This window comes from Lethenteron reissneri, chromosome 25 (genome assembly GCF_015708825.2).
Source record: "Lethenteron reissneri isolate LAM-NWPU_2019-01 chromosome 25, ASM1570882v1, whole genome shotgun sequence".
NCBI classification, from domain to species: Eukaryota; Metazoa; Chordata; class Hyperoartia; order Petromyzontiformes; family Petromyzontidae; genus Lethenteron; species Lethenteron reissneri.
In genome coordinates this window covers 5,244,587-5,268,146 of record NC_083803.1, presented here as the reverse complement: position 1 = coordinate 5,268,146, position 23,560 = coordinate 5,244,587, and the positions used below count along the sequence as shown (strand labels likewise).

At 54.7% G+C, this 23,560-nt stretch overlaps 1 protein-coding gene across 1 annotated transcript in view; it reads right to left on the bottom strand.

The window, feature by feature from the left end:
- The window catches only part of LOC133346887 (serine/threonine-protein kinase MRCK alpha-like), a 51,431-nt gene extending 29,891 nt beyond the window's left edge, over positions 1-21,540 (bottom strand). The window contains 2 exon segments of the mRNA XM_061558716.1: positions 21,263-21,319; positions 21,414-21,540. Coding sequence (XP_061414700.1) covers positions 21,263-21,319; positions 21,414-21,540 — 184 coding nt within the window.
- Between the last annotated feature and the right edge of the window lie 2,020 nt (positions 21,541-23,560).

Here is a 23,560-nt window from a genome sequence, read left to right as displayed (position 1 = left end):
GCGTAAAGCCACGCTGCAGAATCGCCTCCCTCCTGTGGAACCGCTGCTGGCGATGCCCGTCTGCGAAACGCGGCCACGAATTCCAATTCGACTTTTACCGCGCGCAAGTAGAATTGGGCCCGAATTCCAATTTGACCAAATAACGCGTTTGATTTGGTGTCCGTGCTGTATTCACCGTCCGTGCTCTGTGCCCAAAAAGAGTTGGGGAATTTCGACGTGGACTAAAAAAAAATCTGTTTTCATTGACCCACGATACTTTCAAAAGGTCAAGGTTACGGGGTGTCCTTATGAGCGTGTTGAGTTCCTGACCCCCCTCTACGCATGATCGCGAAGGACCGACGTGGTAGTGAGGAGGCCCCAGCTGCGAGCGACACGGGACGAGCTCGCGCAAGTGGCAATAATGAAACAAATATGTTCAATTGTTAATTAAAATACGGTCGTAAATTCAAAGTTCAAAGTTCAAAGCTCATTTATTAGGTATAGCCATGTGAGCCATTCGGCTCTTGAATCGGGTGCAACCGCAAAAAACAAAAAAACAAATACATGAACAAGAAAACATCTTAAAGTGACTATGTGCAAACAGAAAATCCAAGAAAAGACAGCAAAATATTGCAGAAAAAAATCACCGTACACCAACCTTGTGCAAATATCCCAGTGGGATGCAAGTCAAACAACAACCACAATACAACTTAGATTAAGGCCATCAGTCTAACTCTGTACTACAACAAACAAACATGGCCAAACCAAAAAAACTTTTCGAAAATCACCAAAATAAAGCCATAAAAGCAATGAAACAGTGATCATAGGAACTGTGACCGAATTTTCACAATAAACGACGTAAACAACATGTACTACCAAACTCTGCAGCCATAGCTGGCTTGGAAATGTTTACGGACATCAAGAATCAAACATTCGCAACACATGTCATGCCGCACCGGCCCGCACGCTCTTCAACGTAGCCGACCGCGCAGTTACAGAGACGTCTTGCGTTGCTGTTCCAGTGGAAATCCGCAACTCGTGCGGACTCAGTGGGAGGCATCAGCCAGGCTAACATGAATCAATTGCCTGGGATTTGTTTTTCACTTCGCGTGAGCACGGCGTGTCTCGCGGCGACTGCAGCGGTGCGCGTGTGTGTGGTGGGAACTGCGGTGCAGCGGTTAGCGCGCTCACCTTCAATTCTCCAACCCCCGGCGACCCGAATTCGATACCCGCTCACCAATATTGTAACCTGTCCCCCTAGGTAGACTCAGCCTCAAGTGAGTACTTGGTGGAATGTGTAAACATCGCCACTGGGGAGACAAAGGCGGCCGGGCGTGGTGTTGGCCATCCACCCCCTCGTGTGCCGTGCCGGCCTTTATAGGTGCTCGCTAAAAGTACTTGCCCCGACAGTCTATTAAGGCTACACGGGGATCTTTGTCTTTGTGTCCGTGTGTATGTAACTGGGGAGCGGCCGTGTATCGGTGAGCGCGCTGCGCTACGAACCCGGCGACCCGAGTTCAATTTCCCGTTCACGACCTACGCCAGTGACGATTTTTCTGAACCGGTTCTGGGCCGTCCTCCCCTTAGGTCGACTCGGCCTCAAATGCGTACCTGGCGTGGTGTGTAAGCGGCACTACCGGGGAGACAAAGGCGGCCGGCTGTGGTTCTGGCCACCCACCCCGTCGTGTGTCGTGCCGGTTCTTCAAAGGTGCTCGCGAACAGCACTTGCCCCAACAGTCTGTCAGGCTATACGGGGGATCCTGGCCTTTGTCTTTGTAATTGGGTGATTGTGCAACTGCGTGTGGAGCTGGTGGCGGTGTGTCGACAGAGAGCGCGGGAGTGGAGATCATTGTCAAATTTCGGCCGAAGTCACATCTCAATATCCCGCTGGTCGCCCGCTTAAATTCGAGAACCATTCGTTCGCAATTCACTGCGAGTGGCTGCGGTCCCTAATCCAGGCAATAATGACAGCGCGCATGGCGTTAAACAGAACTCGCACGCGTGTGTGTGCGTGTGTGCGTGTGTGCGTGTCTGTGTGTTCGTGTCTGTGTGTGTGCGTGTCTGTGCGTGCGTGTCTGTGTGTGCGTGCGTGTGTGGAGGTGTTCAGGGGAGCGGTGGTGTAGTGGTTAGCGCGCTGCGCTACGAACCTGGCGACCCGAGTTCGATTCCCGCTCACGGCCAAAATCAGTGACGATTATCTGAACTGGTCCTGGGCCTCGCCTAGGTCGACTCAGCCTCAAATGAGTACGTGGTGCGGTGTGTAAACATCGCCACTGGGGAGACAAAGGCGGCTGGGCGTGGTGCTTGCCTCCCACGACACGGCACACGAGGGGGTGGGTGGCCAGCACCCCACGCCCCATGTCTTCACACCGCACCAGGTATAAATATGAGGCTGAGTCGACCTAGGGGGAGGCCCACGGCCGGTTCAGACAATCGTCACCGGTGTTAGTGGCCGTGAGCTGGAATCGAACTCGGGCCGACGGATTTGCAGTGTAGCGCAGCGCGCTGACCCCCCCCCCCCCCCCCCCCCACCAGGTCTCCCTCCGTGTCTCCCTGTGTCTGTGTCTCTCTGTGTCTCCCTCTGTGTCTCCCTGTGTGTCTGTGTCTCTCTGTGTTTCTATGTCTCCCTCTGTCTCTCTCTCTGTGTCTCCCTGTGTGTCTGTGTCTCCCTGTCTCCATGTGTCTCCCTGTCTCCCTGTGTCTGTGTTTCCCTGTGTCTCTGTGTCTCCCTGTGTCTCTGTGTCTGTCGCTTGTTTTGACCCCGCCGTGTAATTGGACGAAGCGGGTTCGACATCAAAAGCGATGACTTGAAACGGGGCCCTCCCCGTGGGACAAACAGCAACAACAACAACAACACACAAACTGTGGATACATACGATAACAACAACACACACAACAGACACTCGTGTGATTCACCACCTCGACATTACACGAAATGGCATGCTGCAAGTCCACTGGTGGATTCATTATCGGCCTTCCCGATGGATCTTGTCCAGCGGCGGCAGCGTCTCGACAGCCAAAGTCGATGGGCAAGAGAGACCAACATCAACAACAACAACATCAATAACAACATCAACAACAACATCAACAACATCAACTAGATAATTATTTACCAACAATGAGAACAACATCAACTACAACATCAACTATATCATCACCATCAATAATAACAAGATCAACAACACCATCAACTATAACAGCAACATTAACAACAAACAACAAGAACAACACACAACAATAGCAACAACAACATCATCATCCACTAGATCATCACCATCAAGAATAAAAACACCATCAACTGCAACATCAACTACAACATCAAGAACAACATCAACTGCAACACCAACTACAACATTAACAACAACAACGACAACAACAACATCCACTACAATATCAACACCAACCACAACATTAACAACAACATCAACTACAACATCAATCACAACATCAATCACAACATCAATTACAACATTAACAACAACATCAACATCAACTACAACATCAACGACAACAACAACATCAACTATAACATCAACATTAACAACATCAACTACAACATCAACTACAACATCACCTACAACATCATCAATCGCAGCAGCGACAACACCGTGGGTGTCATGTATTTAGCCAGGAAAGCATTCGCTGAGCCTTGAAGCCACTTCTCAAGAAGGTCCCTGCCGAGTACGTTTGAGAGTTTTCAGAGTTGCCATCCTCTGGGTTTGTTCTCGAATAAATTGACCGGGCGCTGAGTTTGTGAATGTCCCTGTGATCTGTCTCGTGGTGGCTGTGCGTTTGTGAGTGAGTGTATGAATGTGTGTGTGTGGGGGGGGGGGGGGGTGAGCGGTGATGTAGCGGTTAGCGCTCACGGCCAACACCGGTGACGATTATCTGAACCGGTCCTGGGCCTCCCCTAGGTCGACTCGGTGCTCAAATGAGTAACCTGGTGCTGTGTGTGACCATTGCGTGGTGCCAGCCACCCACTCCCTCGTGTGCCACGGCAGGGCCTGCACGCGGGTGCTCGCTAACAGCACTTGCCCCACAAGTCGCTTGCGGCCATGCGGCTCATCTCGGCACCTCCCCAACTCCGACCTCCTGTGCCATTGTTCTTCACTAGGTTTAGCAGGGCAGGGGAAGGGTGCACTTTCGCCGATACGACATCGTCACATTTGTGTATCGTCAGGGGCCGCACTGAAGGCTACCAGGACCGCCCGTGCCCCGCTGGGCTTGCAACAAAGAACGTCGCTCTACGTTCACGTGTCCCCATTTCTTGAGCCACGCTCTCCATCAGTGCCCCCTCATCCACCCTTCACCTCCTCCCCCTCCCCTTTATCGAGTTCCAAATTTACTCAAACCTGTTCGGACAATTTGGAAATATTTTAACGACCCCGTGGAGATGATGATGATGATCACGACGAGTCGCGCGCTCGATGAACCTGAACACGCAAGCCACCTAATCGATGAGTGTGGTACGGAGAGGACTCTCCATACCTCCCTTGTCGTGGCTGACCCGCCCGTACTGGACATCTGGACATGACAAAGAGTTTCATAGCTCATCGGATTCCTCCGGTCAAAGTCAAGATTGTGATTCCGATTAGACATCACAATAGGATCATTTACCAATCCCTGTGTGTGAATCCCAGACTACGCTTTGCCTATTCAAATACCGCCGCATTCATTCATTCATGAGCGTGCGCGGTTACGCATTCCGTGTGTTCATTAATTCACGTGACGCCAACCACGTGGTGTTGTCAATTAATTAAAGCAACTGCAGGCAGCCATACAGCTCTTCTCTAGGAGCTACACCCCATGGGCCGACTGACACTCGTTCAATGATAATTTAGTGAAAGTAAAATGGTTTAAAGGTGATTATTTTTTTTTTACTTTTTTTTTCTTCTTTGTGTAGGGGTGTTAAAGAGAGGGCCCGTTATGCATGGCAGCCTATGGAAAACAAACACAGTGGGCGGGGCTACGTAAGTGCACGAGGAGGTGCCCTCTACGACGTCCGAGCCAGACACCCTGGGGGGGGCTGGTTCGAACGTTATGATCCCCCGGGGCCCCACCCCTCAGGGAGGGGTTGGGTATAAAAGGGGATGTTCAAAGGGCTCGAGTCAGTTATGTTTAAGCTAAGGGAAGAAGACTGAAGACGTCTTAGATAGAGCCCTGGACTCCCCTAGTTCGATGTCCTTTTCAGGGCCGGACAGGACTGAGCCAGCGGCGTGGTCCCGAAAGCCAGAGCCGGTGCTCTTGTAAGAGCTGGTCTGGAACTCCGGGTACCGGGCCCGACTTACCAGTGTCGGGCCAGTTAGCCTCCCCTAGCCCATTAGTGGAGGATTCGGGGCTAGGACAGAGTTAGCTAGGGGTGTATCCCGAGTTATACGGGTGAGGGGGCCGATACCCCCTCGAGTGTGTATATGCCCACTGTCGTATTGTGAAATAAATATACGTGTGCCTCAACCTCGGCGTCAAGCGTCTTCACCGGTACTTCAACTGGTGTCAGAAGTAATTCGAACATGGACACGCGGAAAACAGCGCGGGCCAAAGTACCGCAGGAGGAAGACACTGCCGAGATCGTCGAGCCCGAGACGGCTCCACAAGACAAGGTGCAGCCGGGGCCTGACGCCTCCTTACCGGGGCATCGAAATGAAGAGGGGCCGCAGCCAGACGCGTTACGGCTGGCTCACGGGAGGCTGGCGGAGCTGGTGTATGCCGCTGCCGCCACGCTGGAGACCATCACGCGACTAGGGGCCGGTGATTCAACACGGGGCGAGGCGAGCCAACGACCAGGGCGCCTTCCCGCCATTTCGGAGCAGTCCGAATTTGAAATTCCCGCCATCGACGCTACAGCTGTTCGGGGCGTGGCCAGCCTAGACATCCGCTCCGACATCGCCGTCGCTGAAGCTGCAACGTCATCACAAGCGCGACAGGCGATCCCATCGGCCGTTCGCACCGACGCACAGCCGAGTGGTGGTGACATCAGCCTGCGGGAGTCCACAACGACCGCTGCGCTTCATCAGAGACTGCCCCCGCTGAAGGAGTTCATCGGCGCGGAGGGGGACTGGGCCGGTTTTCGCCGACGTTTCCTCGCCCATCAGGAGATGGCGAAATGGTCCGATGAGGAGGCTCTCTGCGCGCTGCCGGCGCTCCTCGACGGCGACGCGCTCGCCGCCCTCACATCGGCGCCGAGAGAGAAGCGGTCTACGTTACCGATGGCACTACAGCTGCTGGGCAGGGTCTATGGACCATCGGCTGAATGCCGACAGCAATTTTACGACCGCAAGCGGGGTGAGAAGGAGTCGCCCCTAGCATATCGGACGAGCCTCCTGGCGATGGCTAAGTCGGCCTTCCCTCGTATGGACGACGACGGCGTGGACGCGATGGTCACGGAGAAGATCCTCCTCCTGGCAGACGACCTTGACATCGCGGTCGTCGCCCGGGAGGACGAGGAGATGACATCGCTCCAGGCGGCGCGGCTCCTCCACGCCAACCTCCTGTCACTGCGGCGGAAAGCCAGCAGGGCATCGGCGGGGCGTGCGGTGGCTGCAGCCACCATTCCGACGGAGGAGCTCTACGCCGTCGACCACCGACCGCAACAGGCGACAGGAGCACGGTCGGGCCGGGACGGGCCGGGCCGTTTCAACCATCCGTCTCCTCCAACGGCGCTCCCGCGGTGTTTCAACTGCGGCGTCCGGGGCCACGTCGCCTCGGGGTGCCGCGCTCCTCGACAGCGCGGGACGACACCTCAACGGGACGACGGGCCTCATCACAAGCTCCACCATCATAACCCGGCGAGTCGCGGCACCCCACATGTTTGGCCCACGCACACACCCGTCACGCACTCAAACACCGCAACGAGAGGGGGGCCGATATCGCGCACCATCGCACCATCACGCACCACCCCGGGTACTCATATCGAACCCGGCCAGTGGTCCGTGCTGGCCGATCGTGTGGTAGCCGCATCGTCGGGGTCGTCGGCCGTTGTGGGGCACATCGACGGGGTTGAAGTGCGCATCCTGGTCGATACGGGAGCATCGGCGACCATTATTTCGGAGTTGATTTACAATATTCTCCCTGTCCGGAGTCGTCCTTTGATGCCTGTTAACGTACCATTCTATGCGGCTAACGGGGGCTCACTTGGCATCATCGGACAAATTCGTGCCCAAATTTGTATTGGGGATATTAAATTGTCTGGGCCGATTTTTGTTTCCTCCTCGCTGGCGGTTCCGTGCCTGCTGGGGACGGACTTCCTGGCCAAAATGCCGATTAGGATATTGATCGACCAGGGATGTATTGAGCTCCCGTCGGGCAGACGCATGGCGTTTCTGCCATCGCCTGTTACGACTCGGACGGCGTTCGCGACGGTGCCGGCATTCGTAGAGAGAACGGTGCGCGTACCTCCGGGGGCGCAAATGTTGATTCCCTTGAAACTTCGGCGGCCCTTCGCTAAGGGTGTTGGGGCCCAAGGGGTTCTGCTGGGGCCGTCTAGGGCCGGGGTTAGTGGACCTCATTTACTTCCGGCCCAGACCATAGTAAGAGGGGACGGTGAACCCTTCATCGCGGTCCTCAATGTGGGCTCGCAGACGGTGGTGGTCCCACAGGGGACCGTGCTTGCTCACGCAACGCCGGTGCCATGTGAGGAACCCGTCGCAAATCACGTCAGCGTTGTCCCTGCGCCGCGACCGCATTCGGACAGCGATGAAGGGTGGCTCGAGGCGCTTTGTGCGGGATCGACGGACCTGTCAGATTCAGAGCGTCAACAACTTAAAACACTACTGCGGGAATTTTCCGACGTTTTTAGTCGGAATAAATACGATTTGGGTTGTACTCACCTGCTGCGTCACCATATTGACACGGGTGACAGCGCGCCAATTCGCCAAAATCCGTTTCGGTTGAGTCCCGCCGAAAAGGACCATGTCAAATCGGCTGTTGATGACATGTTGGCCGCCGACATCATTTCTCCTTCCACCAGCCCTTGGGGAGCGCCGATCGTCCTGGTTAAAAAGCAGGACGGTTCGTTGCGGTTTTGCGTTGATTTCCGGCGTCTTAACAAAATTTCGGTTGCCGACGCATACCCGCTCCCTCGGATGGATGAATCGCTGGACGCCTTGGCGGGAGCGCGATTCTTTTCCACACTGGATTTACTTTCGGGATTCTGGCAGCTTCCTCTGGACGATGATTCAAAGCCTAAAACTGCTTTCCGTACACCGCATGGCCTGTTCCAATTCAACCGGTTGCCGATGGGCTTACACTCAGCGCCGGCAACTTTCCAGCGTTTGATGGAATTGGTTTTGGCTGGATTGCAATGGGAGTCGTGCCTCATTTATTTGGATGACGTTATCGTCTTTAGTAAAACTTTTGACGAACATCTCCAGAGGTTGCGGGCGGTTTTCCTAAAGATGCGGGCTGCTAATTTGAAATTCAAGCCCCAAAAATGCCATTTGTTGCGCGATTCGGTGCGTTATTTGGGGCACATCGTGGGACGCTCAGGTATTGCTACCGATCCCGCCAAAACGCAGTGTGTCAGCTCCTGGCCGACTCCCACCTCGGTGGGAGAGGTCAGAAGTTTCATTGGGTTCGCGTCGTATTACCGACGGTTCGTCGCTGATTTTGTGACAATTGCAAAACCCCTGCACGCTTTAACATCTAAAGGGGTTCGGTTCCACTGGGGTCAAGAGGAGGAGGCTGCTTTCTGCTCCCTTCGGGACGCCCTGGTAAAAGCCCCTCCCTTGATTTACCCAGATTTTTCTAAGCCCTTTTTGCTCGACACCGATGCGAGCAACACGGGTATTGGGGGTGTGCTTTCCCAGGTGGTTGATGGCGTGGAACGGGTGGTCGCGTACGGTAGTCGGGTGTTGTCTCCTGCGGAGCAAAGATATTGTGTCACCCGTAGGGAACTGTTGGCAATTGTCTATTTCATCCAACAGTATCGCCCATATCTGTACGGTCGGCATTTCACCGTCCGCACAGATCATGCGGCACTACAGTATGCCCTGCGAGTTCAACAACCATCGGGACAGTTGTCTCGATGGTTGGAGGTTCTCCAGGACTTTGATTTTGAAACCACCTACCGTAAGGGCGTTCGCCATACGAATGCGGACGCTCTGTCGCGCATGCCAACCACCTCCGAATGTGCATGCCTCCTGGGGTCGGGACGTTGCAGGCCTTCAGGGGACGCATCGGTTCCGATCTTGGCAGCCACCGACGACGACGAACCATTGGTTACTAATTCGATCGAACAACAGGGAAGAGATTCCCTGTTGGGGTTGCCCGTCACTGAATGGGGGCGCCTCCAAATGGAGGATACCTCCCTCCTCGGGTGGCGTCGTCGCGTCGGGGGTGCTGGGCGTATGAAGGGTGATTCAGATGCATGGGAAATGGTGCAAGGTCTGCTGATGCATTGGGACGGCAAATCCCAGCGACATCGGCTGGTGGTCCCTTCTGGGTTGCGAGGCAAGGTGGTGTGGGCCGCGCATGAGCGCCTATTACACCTGGGGACCCAAAAGACTCTTGCACTGCTACAACTTGATTTTTTTTGGCCTGGCATGACGAGGGATGTTGGGGATCTATTGGGATCATGCCCTCGGTGTGCGCAACGGAAACCGCCGGCGCGGGAGTCTAACCCGCCCTTGCAATCGATCAAAGTGTCCAGAATAAATGAGCTTGTCGCGCTGGACATTTTGGGCCCATTTCCCGCCACCCCCAGGGGCAATAGGTATTTGTTGACTGGTGTCGAGTATTTTACACGCTGGCCTATGGCCTGGCCCCTGGCCAACCAGTCGGCAGCAGCCATCGTGGAGGCCTTTGTTCAGGGATACGTCCTGGACAAAGGTGCTTTGGAGCGGCTGCTGACCGACCAGGGCAGAAATTTTTCCGGTAAATTACTCAAACAAGTCTGTGACCTCCTAGGCACGAAGAAAATTCGTACCTCCCCGTATCACCCGCAAACTGACGGGATGGTCGAGCGCCTGCATCGCACCATTACGTCAATGATGTCACAGCAGGTCTCGGACTCACAGACTGACTGGGACCTGCATATTCAAGGGGTCTTGGCGGCATACCGGATGGCACCCCATGCAGCTACGGGATTTTCCCCCTTTTACTTCATGTACGGTCGCGAACCCGACCCGCCTGTTCGCGCCCAGCTGCAGATCCCCGAGCCGCAAGGGAAAACTAAATTGGCTGACCACGTCAAATTTAATCTGGCCAAATTAACAGAGGCGCGGGATGCTGCAATGCTAAACTCGGACCTCCGTCAAAAGGCGAATGAGCGCCTCAGGCTGGGTCGGGCGCACATGATACAGTGGAAGCCGGGGGACAAGGCATGGCTGCACTGTCCCCAAGTGCCACTGGCTACCTCCTCTAAGCTGGTGCGGCCGTGGCGGGGCCCTGTGGAGGTGGTCGAAGTTTTGCGACCACAGTGCGTGCGCATTAAATGGGGGAAGCGGCGATGGTTCGTGCACCCCTCTAGGTTAAAACCCTTCGTTGCGGTACACAAACCCACTTCACACATGCGTGGCCAAACGTGTGGGGGGTCGACCGACTCATTGGGTCCGTCTCCGTCGTTCTCACCTAATGCCTTGCCGGCCGTGCCACCTCCAGGTGCATCAGGACTGATGGGCTCACGCCCGACCACCCCTCCTGGGGATACCGACGGTCGCGCGGCATCGGATGAGGACTCACTCAGGGACGGACAATTGCCACCTGACGGTCCGCCACCCGGGGTTACCCCGTGTGAGGGGCCCGCTGCAAGGACGCGCGCAAAAATGCGCAGACTGTTATGAGGCCGGAAGATGTGTACATAGGTTGTGTTCATCGTGTGTTGTGTGGGTGGTGTGTTCCCTGCCCATTGAATGTACATATGTTGGGTTCATTGTGTGTTGTGTGGGTGGTGTGTTCCCTGCCCATTGAAATGTACATACGTTGGGTTCACCTGGTGTTGTGTGTATGGTGGGTTCCCTGCAAATTGTATATAGGTTGTTTTTTTTTACGGAATTCGTATTTATTCAAGGGGGGGTGCGTCGGGTTGTTTTCTCTTCTTGCTGTTGCATTTTGTTGTGTTCTTGTTGCTGTTCTTGTTATTGTTGAAAAATAGTGAGGCACACGCGCGGTCAAGGTGTAAATGCACTTTTATTGTCATTTTTGTATGTTGGCAGCCGGGACGGCTGCAAGCTATGCGGGGGGGGGGGGGGTGATGTAGGGGTGTTAAAGAGAGGGCCCGTTATGCATGGCAGCCTATGGAAAACAAACACAGTGGGCGGGGCTACGTAAGTGCACGAGGAGGTGCCCTCTACGACGTCCGAGCCAGACACCCTGGGGGGGGGCTGGTTCGAACGTTATGATCCCCCGGGGCCCCACCCCTCAGGGAGGGGTTGGGTATAAAAGGGGATGTTCAAAGGGCTCGAGTCAGTTATGTTTAAGCTAAGGGAAGAAGACTGAAGACGTCTTAGATAGAGCCCTGGACTCCCCTAGTTCGATGTCCTTTTCAGGGCCGGACAGGACTGAGCCAGCGGCGTGGTCCCGAAAGCCAGAGCCGGTGCTCTTGTAAGAGCTGGTCTGGAACTCCGGGTACCGGGCCCGACTTACCAGTGTCGGGCCAGTTAGCCTCCCCTAGCCCATTAGTGGAGGATTCGGGGCTAGGACAGAGTTAGCTAGGGGTGTATCCCGAGTTATACGGGTGAGGGGGCCGATACCCCCTCGAGTGTGTATATGCCCACTGTCGTATTGTGAAATAAATATACGTGTGCCTCAACCTCGGCGTCAAGCGTCTTCACCGGTACTTCATTTGCACCAACGTCATGCCATGAAATCCAGAATCCGTTCGGAACTCTCCCAGTAAGTTCCGCATCATTCCATGTTAGAGAAACGGCCCGTGGAAGCGGATATCACAGAACTACTTCTGAAGTCTATTTGCGATATCTACTGTGCCCACACACACGAAGAGGTAGGTGCAGGCCTCCTCGCTCTGTTCTGGATAAATGTTCTTTGCGTGGCAGTCAAACCGATATCAAGCATGTTTCGTGTTTAATTCCTAGCAGAAATTGTTCGCCATACAATTTAGCATTGGCCGGTAGTGCACTGACGAGGTACGTGAACGCGTACTCGTGACACATTAACCTGATCCATCATCATCATCATCATCACCACCACCAGCCACGGTCAATCCCCTTCTGCATGAAGGCCACTGCAAGCCGCGCGATGCAATACCTCCCCACCCCCAAACGCACCTTTGTTTCGCACGCGCACGCCAACTGATTTCATCGCTCGATCATCCCGATCCGGTGGTGACACAAAAATGTTCCGCCTCCCCCATTGAAGTGGCAACGGTCTCGCTCGCCTAAACTCGGCTGCCCTTCGTTAAAGGTGTCCGCTTACAGCTTCTGGCGCGCGGCAGACCCCTGGGTGGTGATGGAGGTGGTGATGGTGGTGGTGAGGGTGGTGATGGTGGTGGAGATGGTGGTGATGGTGGTGGTGACGATGTTGGTGATGGTGGTGGTGGTGATGGTGGTGATGGTAGTGGTGATGATGGTGGTGATGGTGGTGGTGGTGATGGTGGTGGTGGTGGTGATGGTGGTGGTGATGGTGGTGGTGATGGCGGTGGTGATGGTGGTGGTGATGGTGATGGGGGTCTCCGTGGCCAGAACAGAGCAGCTGAATTACGCTCCGTTTGCCGAGCGAGGAGGGCGGAGGAGCGGGGGATGAGGAGGAGGAGAGGGGGGATGAGGAGGAGGGGGGGATGAGGAGGAGAGGGGGGGGGGGATGAGGAGAGGGGGATGAGGAGGAGAGGGGGGGGGATAAGGAGAGGGGGGTATGAGGAGGGGGGGGGGGTGAGGAGCAGAGGGGGGGGGGATGAGGAGGAGGAGGGGGGATGAGGATGGGGGATGAGGAGGAGGAGAGGGGGGGATGAGGAGGAGGGGGGGATGATCTGTTCTCTCTCGCCTCCCTCACTCCCCGTGTCGCCAATTAAAGAGTAACTGCGGGAGCCTCGTGACAAATGCCACCGTGCCAAGTGTCTGCGAGCTCCCGTTAAGTGTGGCGGCGGCGACGGCGGCACCCAGGAATCCCCAATCGTATCGCCCGGCGGCGCCGTTTCGACCGAACAAGAAAGAATAAAACATTAATGAACGTACACACAGCGGAGCCTGCACGCCTACGCACGCGCAGCCACACGAAAACACAAACGTACGCACACTCGCGCACACACACACACACGGAGATAACATACTCCCAAAGACAAAGATCCCCCGTGTAGCCTTGACAGACTGTCGGGGCAAGTGCTGTTAGCGAGCAGCAGCACCACGCCCGGCCGCCTTCGTCTCCCGAGCGTCCACGCTTTACACACCCACCCGAGGTATTCATTTATGTCTGAGTCGACCTAGGGGAGGCCCAGGACCGGTTAAAATAATCGTCAATGTGTGTCTGCCGGGAATCGAGCTCGGGGTCTCTGGGTTCAGGGCAAGTGCGGCCAGCGTCAACTCCGGCACGAGCGCCACGTGATGTAATAGCACGCGGTTCGGTGCCACGCCCGGCCGCCTTTGTCTCCCGTCCCAGTGGTCGCCCATCCAACGACTAACCCAGGCTGAGACCTGCTTAGCTCCAGGCATTTGAAGCCATCGGCTATTTCCTGCGCGAGTTTGTCAGAGGTAGTGATTCATTTTCTCACTCGATGTGTTTTTATTTTAAGAAACGAAAACATGGAGTAGGAGGGTCTGTCGACGTAAGGCAGTCCGCCACGCGAGCACAAAGTGTCGCAGCGCCCGACACATTTGTAAAACCGCATGAACAGGTTTACACAATTTTAGGGTTCAGAGGGCAACATAAGGTGAAATGTCTACGGCTGTGTGCCAGCATAATTACCGCTAAAGGGCCCCTGACTATTGACGATGATTTACTCTGCTTATTGCACCAGGTACGACGGCCCACTGAGCTGTACGGCTCTTTTTCAGAAGCGACCTGGCCGCAAATCATAGCTCAGCGAAGTGGCTTATCACGTGGAAATGTAAAGCAGCCAAACACTCGAAACGCCGTGACGCCGATTCTAAATGTGGAGGGTAGAAACCGGAGGACCCCGGAGAAAAATCCACGCGACCACGGGGAGAGAGACACGCACACTCCAAATACACAGCAGGGGTCAGGGGTCGAACCCACGACCACCTGTATACCAGGCGAGATGGTTAACATCCCGCCACCGTGCCCAAAGTAACAACCACTGTTCATTGGCAACAAAGACAAAGATCCCCCGTATAGCCTTAACAGACTGTAGGGGCAAGTGCTGTTAGCGAGCACCTACGAAGGCCGGCACGGTACACGGGGTGGGGGGAAGGGGGGGGTGACCACACACACACACGTGCTATGTATAACACACACGCATGAACTGTGCAATGAATCCACGCATCAACAGCCATCAAACACCCTCCGCTGCCTCCCCCCCCTCTCCGCACTGGAATTGATTGGCTCCGCGTCCGCGTGGGTGATTAAGAGCGAGGCCGCTTCCGACGGCGCTGCCTTGCGCTCCTTAATTGGGAGCCGCGCGCGTGGTCCGGGACTTCTCGCGGGGGCTGTGGGGGGGGGGGGGGGCGAGTGATAGGGGAAGGGGGGGGGCATGGATAGAGGGATGGAGAGGGGGAGGCAATTAGGTGGCAATAGGGAAAGAGGGATGGAGAGAGAAGGGGGGGTGGGTGGGGAGGGGGGGCGATGGATTGAGGAGGGTTACGAGGAGTGACGATACGGAGGAATGGGTGGCTGTGAGAGAAGGGTGATGGCCAGGGGAGAGGGGTGGAGTAACTGAGAGGTGGGTGACCGAGAGCACAGAGATATAAAAAGATGGAGAGAGATGTAAAGGAGTTTGTCTCGGGGGACGCAGAGGCTGCACACGAGCAGTGGGTGGGGGTGGGGAGGGGGGTATACAACAGAGGTGAGTAGGAGGGGTGTATAGGATGAGAGCAGGGATGGACCTAATGATGTCGGAATGTACGCACGGTGCGGATGGGATCACAGCTTGATGGTGGGGGGGGGGGGGGGGATGGGTGCCCCTGGGAGCCCTTGAGGTCGGTGGAGCGGACGGCGATCGAGGCGATCCGGGACTATGGATCGTGTGACCTTACACGGCTGCGCGTTCCTTCGCTCTTGTCTCACCCCCCCCCACCACCACCTCCCCCACCTCCCCCCACCACGGCCCAGCTGGAAATCTCGGCGGAGATGGAGTCAACAAGTCAGTGAGGCGCAAGTTGGCGCGCAGAACTACCACATTGATTTGTGTGTTTGTGCCGTGAAAACATCGCCACGAGGGAGACAAAGGCGGCCGCGCGTGTTGCTGGCGCGCTCCGCACGCTTCCGGCTCCTCGTGGTCGGAATCGCAGGGCTCGGAGTTGAGTCGATTGTGTGTATGATAATTGTTTTTTTACCCTTCTATCTGGCAACAAAACTGACACCTTTTTTACAAGGAGTCATGTCTGCATAGACCACAATACCTGCAGCCATAATGCAAACAAAAAACACAACTTTGATCATGTATGCACTATCCTTGAAGTTGATTGGTCCACACCCGAGACAGCGTTCCTTAGAGCCTAGTCTCACATGGGTTGGACCAGATGACGCCGATAGGCGCACAACGATTGTGTCCAATGAAGGAATCCAACCCCCTGTGAGCACAGGAGGCAGTGGCGCGCCACGCGCCTCCGTGTCGCTCACTCAGCCGATGCCGCTGCTGCCGCTGCTGCTGCTGCTGCGGATTTGTGAGTAGCAGCTGACCCCCACCCCCAAACCCGGAATATGAACAAAATCGTCCCAGCAAGCGACAGCGCAGAGTGAGTTTGACAGGTTTCACTCGTAAAGCGTGAACGGGTTTTAGGCCTACGTCGCTTCAATTCCCCTGCGAGACGCCTACAAGTACCGTACAACAAATAGGAGCGTGCAGAGCGACGCTGAGGCCGACATGGAGCGGTGCTGACATCACAGACGCTGCCGTGACGAGAAGGCGATGTTTAAAGTAAACAAAACAAAAATGACACAAATTCTTGGCTCTTTCGGCAAAGTCACGTAGGTAGAAAATAAAAATTACATTTCAATTATAATTATAAAAAAACCCGCGACGTTTCGACAAGCGGCCTCCATCAGGCGCCTGATGAAGATCGCTTGTGTTGCGGTCGAAACGTCGCGGGTTTTGCCTTTATTTTGTATCTATTCATAATTTTGTTAAATTTGTATTTTATTGTTTTCTACCTACGTGACTTTAGCGAAAAAGCCAAGGTCATGAATTCCTGCGATCACGTTTAAACCCAAACCCACTCGAGACTCGGGCGTCCTCCGAGCTCCATGGCTCAGCCCCAGCGAGACCCCCCAAAACCCTCGACCCCAAATCACGACCGCGGCACATGCGGTCCGTGACCCCGGCGCGAACCCTGACCCCCCAGACCCAGCAACTCTGGCGGCACCACATCGCTGGCGCGTGCGTAACCGCGGATCGATGCTCACTCGGCGTTGTCGAAATCGACTCGCCGTGGCTATTTTTGTGCCAGCTTTTTATCGCCATCAAATAATGAAATAACAAATAAACAGACACGGGTCTGAGTCACCGCGAGCACGAAAAATAAAATCGCATCAACGTAAATCTAGCCCTGCCTGCCTGCCTGCCTGCTCGTCAGTCAGCCAGACAGCCTGCCTACCAGCCTGCCTGACCATCAACGTGGAGAAACACAACAAACGGACGGAGGAGCGGGTTCACAATCTCCGCGTTCTCATCAACAGGACTCGGACAATGAAACAAAGTCTAAATTTTGACTTAAACCGTTCGTGACTGCAGGAATTCATATTCTTGGTTCTTTCGATGAAGTCACGTAGATAGAAAAAATATATGAAAAGAACAACATTTAATTAAATAATAATAAATTGAAAATAATAAAAGCAAAAAGCCCACAATAAAAAAAGTACAATATAATAAAAAATACAAATAAATCGAAAATAACAAAAGCACAAAACCCGCGACGTTTCGATCGCCACACAAGCGGTCTTCATCAGGCGTGGAGAAAAACGAAGTCTGCCGAGTCGGTCTGACGGAGTGGGCACGAGCCCTCCCCTGGCGCTGCAGGCCGCTCGTCTCCCGATGAGAGCCCCAGTTCAGTGGAAATCGCTGTTGCTGCTGGAAGAACTTCATCCGCCAAGGCCGACATGCTGATGGCTCTATCGCCGTCACTGCCCTTACTGCTCGACGCTTGATTCTGTGTTACCGAATTCTCCCGATCATGGGACATTCCGGAAAGTAAGACGCACCCCCCCAAAAAAAAAGTGTGCCCGGTGTCAACAAAGTTTAACATACATAGTGGCGTGCGTGCGTGCGCATACACAGACACCTGCTGGATTATAAGACGCACCTCAATATTGTTTATGGAACTTTCAAATGCAGAGCCAAAGCAAAGAAGAATAATATGTATTTTTAATACGGTGTATGTGTTCCAATACAGACAATCGCATAAAACTGTTACACGCTCTCATCCAGAGGGGCGGTGGAACCGTTAGCCGCTTGCTGCTGCAGAGGTGCACGGTTCGAAACCAGCGGGCCGCCCTCATAAATACTGCGGGCGTCTTTACCGGAACAATAGTGCGTGTATGTGTGCATGCTGAACTTCTTTTGCACCCTACGTAGCCAAACGTGCTGATCACAGTGGGGGTTATAACGACGCCGTGACGGCATTCGCCAGAGTAGGTCGTCGTGTTGGCGGCTTCATGGTCACCATTTTTGCCAAATTTGAACCCCCCCCCCCGCTCCCCCAGAACAAAGAATTTACAACGGCAAATTATCTTCTTTGGGTCTTTCGGTAAAGTCACGTAGATAGGTTCCAAGAAAATAACAAAATAACATAAAACGACGACGTTTCGATCGCAACACAAGCGGTCATCTTCAGGACGACCGCTTGTGTTGCGATCGAAACGTCGACGTTTTATTTTGTTATTTTTTAGTTTTTTTACCGAAAGACCCAAAGAATATGAATTCCTGCAGTCACGAAAGCTTTGAGTCAAGCTTTAACCGCAAATGAGTCAATCGGAAATATGCATCGGCCCCGACTGCGAACAAAACCTCTCAGGACTCCTCCTCGCAACGAGTGGCGAGACAGTGGGTGCGCGCGCGAGAGAAAGGCTTAGCTGTCTAAACAAGGGTACAAACTAAAAATAACATTTAACAAAAAAAATAACCTCCCCCCCCACCTCCTCCACCAGGCGGGTGGCTTATCGCGCTGAGAACAAAGGAGCCGAGGAGGCGTGGGAATGATGATGAGGAGGAGGAGGACGATGAGGAGGAAGAGCGCCGCGTGAATGCTCCCTAATGAACGTGACCCCGCGATAAGCGCATCCTCGAATACTCGTGTCGTGTCGCGCGCGTGCGTACACGTGTCCGTGCGTGCGCGCGTATGTGGGGAGCGGTGGTGCAGCGGTTAGCGCGCCGCGCTACGAACCCGGCCTACCCGAGTTCGATTCCCGATCGCGGCCCAACACCAGCGATGCTTATTTGAATCGGTCCTGGGCCTCCCCTAGGTCGACTCAGCCTCAAGTGAGTACTTGGTGCGGTGTGTAAACATCGCCACTGTGGAAACAAAGGCAGTGGGGCGTGGTGTTGACCACGCAACCCCCTTGTGCGCCATGCCAGCCTTCACAGGTGCTACTCGCTAACAGCACTTGCCCCGACATTCTGTCACGGCTACACGGGGCATCTTCGTCTTTGTGTGACTGCGATGAGCAGCGACGCGCAGCCGCTCCCAGCCACACCCCGTAACGAACTCGGCTCGGAGCACCGCGCCGCGTGTGCATCATCATCACTGTCGTCGTGCGTCGTCGAGTAAGACGGCGGTTGGGGGCGAGTGTGGCGGTGGAGGCGAGAGCCAGCAGCGCTCTGCCCCGTGCCGCACAGCGGGGATCAGGAGCGGCGCAGCGCTGCCAGCTGGTCCGTGTGGACGCTGTGACACCGTCATTCTGCCCCAGGTAGACAAACATCAGATTTGATGACATTTCCAGCCTCGAGGCCTTCTGCACGGGACGTTTTACAGGATTGTGCCAACCCCCCCACAACCACCCGCTCTGCTCTCGATGGCTCCGACTCTACACCGGACCCCCTAACCCTCTCCTTGTGCGCAATCCCCGTTGACGCTCCCTTTCCCTACTTGCCCCCCTTGCATTGGAACAAACTTCCCCTCCACGTGAAGCGAGGAGCAGCCTCCCCCTGTCGAGTTGCCGCTCCTCCCTCAAGACCCCCGCATCGGCTCCCTGGCCCCGTCCTTCCCTCCCATCCCTAGGTACCCACCGGAATCCCCGTACCCACTAAACCTCCCTCTCCCCATACCCCCATCACTATTCACTATTCACCACTCTCGTTCTACCACTCACAACTCCTGTAAAGCGTCTTGTATGAAGGCGATGTTTAAATGCAGGGTGCTTGAAAAAAAAACATGTGAACGCTTCTGAGAATTTGCAACAAAACCGCGAGAAATGTGCCGCCTCCGGCCTCCGGGGACCACCTGGAGAAGATTCCAGGCGCGTTGACAATGATGGCGAACGAGTGGTCCAACACCATGTGAGACTAGGCTCTAAGGAAAGCTGTCTCGGGTGTGGACCAATCAACTTCAAGGACAGTGCATACATTATCAGAGTTGTGTTTTTTTATTGCATTATGACTGCAGGTATTGTGGTATATGCAAACATGACTCCTTGTAACAAGTAAACCCGTAAAAACAAAGTGTTTCACTATAAATCCTTTATATGCGTGGCGGCTAGAGTCCTCTCGTCCTCTGGCTTGAGATGGCTGCCACCTATGGGTCAGATGATTGTCTGCCACCATTAAGCAATTGGTAATTAAATATTTAATTTGTTTTCCCTAAACGGTGTAAAATTTTGGAATTTTTTTTCACGAAAATTAATTGTCACACACAACAAGTCTGTGTGGAAAATGTCAGCTCTATTGGATCACGGGAAGTGGGTTAAAAAACGAGCGAAAGATTTGCACGGTCCTAAGCAAGCAAGCGAACTTAATATAAATGATTTTAAAAGGGTAAAAAAACAATTATCATATTTTTCTACTGGCAAATGAAAGTGGGAGACTTTTTTACTCTTTGAAGCTATTAACATCACATTTGTTATCGTGTTTTTCCCCCATTAAAAACGATAGTCCTATATAAGTGTTAACACATTGTTTTTATCACTCTTTGTCGTTCTTCGTGAGACGGCACTGCATGGGGGGGGGGGTGGAGGGGCCATCCGGACCCCTCGCAGTGAGCCGCGCGTCATCACATGGTCGGCAAAAATCAGAAATCACGGAACGACTCCCGAGATCATTCGAAGCGACTGCTGCTGCTGACACGCGCGGGGCACTGCTGCAGCGAGGAAGGTTCTTCTATTTATTTTTGGCACGGCAGTCAAACCGAAATGTTTAATTCTCGCAGTGGTGGAATTTGGACCAAACCCAGTCACGCGCCACGCGCATTTTGTGCGCGAGTGATTGGTGACAGCGCCGCTTACCCCCCAGGATGTCAGCCGTGGCTGCTCGATACCTCTTGAGACACGCGGCAACCTCACGGTTTCGAGTTTTCTGAATCTCATCCAGCAGAGTTTGGGCAACTCCAACTCCCCCGCCACCCGACCCAACCCAATCCAACTCATTCCTCACTCCAGCCCGACCGAGTCCAGTCAATTACACCCCACTCGCGTTCCCTGCAGTTCACACACGTGAGCACGGGAGCACGGGAACGCGTTATCCATGCGGTGCGCACACGCGGACATGCGATCCATGCGGGGCGCACACGCGGACACGTGGACACGTGAACGCGTGATCCGTGCAGCCTACACTCAAGTTCAAGTTAATTTCAAGTTCATTTATTAGGTATAGCCCTGTGAGCCATTCGGCTCTTGAATCGGGTGCAACCGCAACAAAAACAAACAAAAACATGAACAAGAAAACATCTTAAAGTGAATATGTGACTTGAGTGCAAACAGAAAATCCAAGAAAAGACAGCAAAATATTGCAGAAAAAGCACCGTAGACCAACGCTGTGTGCAAAAATCCCAGTGGGATGCAAGTCAAACAACCAACAACCACAAGACAACTTCGATTAAGGCAACTTAGAATAAGGCCTCGTGATCCGTGCAGCCTGCACACGTGGCTGTGCAGCCTGCACACGTGATCGTGCAGCCTGCACCCGTGAACGTGGAGCCTGCACACGTGGTCCGTGCAGCCTGCACACGTGGTCCGTGCAGCCTGCACACGTGATCCGTGCAGCTTGCACACGTGATCCGTGCAGCCTGCACACGTGGTCCGTGCAGCCTGCACACGTGGTCGTGCAGCCTGCACACGTGGTCCGTGCAGCCTGCACACGTGGTCGTGCAGCCTGCACACGTGGTCGTGCAGCCTACACACGTGACCCGTGCAGCCTACACACGTGACCCGTGCAGCCTGCACACGTGGTCCGTGCAGCCTGCACACGTGGTCGTGCAGCCTGCACACGTGGTCGTGCAGCCTGCACACGTGGTCGTGCAGCCTGCACACGTGGTCGCGTCGCTCTCCGACGGACTCGGCTGGGTCACGCATTGCCGGGCACCACTCCGCGCTCCGCGATGCGCTGGGGGTGAAGGCGTCAGCGAGCACTCCTCCCCCAGCCACCCGCGCATCACAACAACAACAGAGAGGCGAAGCGCAACTCGGGCATCGCGGCGCAGGGAGCCGTGACCACGCTACTCCCCTGCGCCTCTCTCCATGCCTCTCCCCGACTCCCCCCCCCTGCCTCCCACCGCTCTCTCCACGTCTCCTATTCCTATCGCGATCGCTGTCTGTCATCCCTGTAAGGGAGAGTGCGCGTGTGTGTGTGTCTGTGAGAGTGAGAGAGAGTGTGGGGGCAAGGGTGAGTGTGGCTCACGACCAACACCAGTGACGATTATCTGAATCGGTCCTGGGCGTCCCCTGGATAGACTCAGGCTCAAATGAGTAACCTGGTGCGGTGTTGTAAACATCGCCACTCGGGAGACAAAGGCGGTCGGGCGTGGTGCTGGCCACCCACCCCCTCGTGTGCCGTGACGGCTCTTCAAATGTGCTACTAGCTACCAGCACTTGCCCCAACAGTCTATTAAGGCCATGCGGGTGATCTTTGTCTTTGTAGAGGGAGAGAGGGTGCGTGGTGTGACATTTTGTGCGGGTGGGGAGGTGGGTACGAGACGGAGTATGAGAGAGAGAGGTGCTGTGTGAAAGAGAGATTGTGTGAAATTGTGAGCGAGTGCGAATGGCCTTTAAGTCACAATGCGAGATGATAATCAGAGCTGTATATACACACCTTGGTATAAAGAGCAATAGTGTATAGGTGAGCGCGTTGAGCTCCTAACTTGGCGACCCGGGTTCGATTCCCGCTTACGGCCACCACAAGTGCCGATTATTTGAACCGGTCCTGGGCCTCCCCTGGGTCGACTCAGCCTCAAATGAATACCCGGTGTGGTGTGCAAATATTAGCACTGGGGAGACAAAGGCGGCCGATCGTGGTGCTAGCCACCCATCCGCTAGCAGCACTTGCCACAACAACGGTGTGAGTACTATACGGGGCATCTTTGTCTTTGTTTACGTGAGGAATTCTGGATTGCGCTATCACATCAAATGATGTCGAGGCTGCCGTGCGTACACGTGAATATAAATCGCATGTAGAGGAAGGTTGCGACTGATGCAACGCTCCGGTGATGTTCTAGAAGCCCTGTCAAGATGTAATGTGGCGCAAATACGGCCGAGTCACGTTCACAACCAGGACATCGGCAATTGTGAACGTTAGCATTTAGGCCCCAATAATTACGGTGCCGATTGTTGATTCGTCTTACTTGGCGGGCAGGCTCAGCGGAGAGTTCTGCATTGCTCAAGAGCCCCGTGGACCGAGTAATTCGCCTGCCGTGGAGTGTGACGCCAACGCCGACAGACGGTAACGTATGTGCCTGTGTTACATTCTCAATGTACCCGTCAAAGGTCTCACCCTCGAGTCCTCGGTCACTGCTGGGGATGTTTGGCCACGCAGAACACGGCAGTGGGATCGCGGGTTTCTCCCCCTCCTCCCCAAATCGCCAAATCCCACCCGCCCTACCGCCTTTGTCTCTCCAGTTGCGATGTTTACACACCGCACCAGGTGCTCATTTGAGACCGAGTCGACCTAGAGGAGGCACAGGACCGGGTCAGGTAATCGTCACCGGTGTTGGCCGTGAGCGGGAATCGACCTCGGGTCCTCGGGCACGCTAACCGCGACACCACCGCTCCCCACTCACTATCATACAATACAAAGACAATGACCCCCCCCCCGTATAGCCTTAACAGACTGTAGGGCAAGTGCTGTTAGCGAGCACCTATGAAGGTCGGCACGGTACACGAGGGGGTGGGTGACCAACACCACGCCCGGCTGCCTTTGTTTCCCTAGTCGCGATGTTTACACATCGCACCAGGTACTCATTTGAGGCTGGGTCGACCTAGAGGAGGCACAGGACCGGTTCACATAATCGTCACCGGTGTTGGTCGTGAGTTGAAATCGAACCCGGGTTGCCGGGTTCGTAGCGCAGCGCGCTAACCGCTGCACCACCGCTCCCCACTA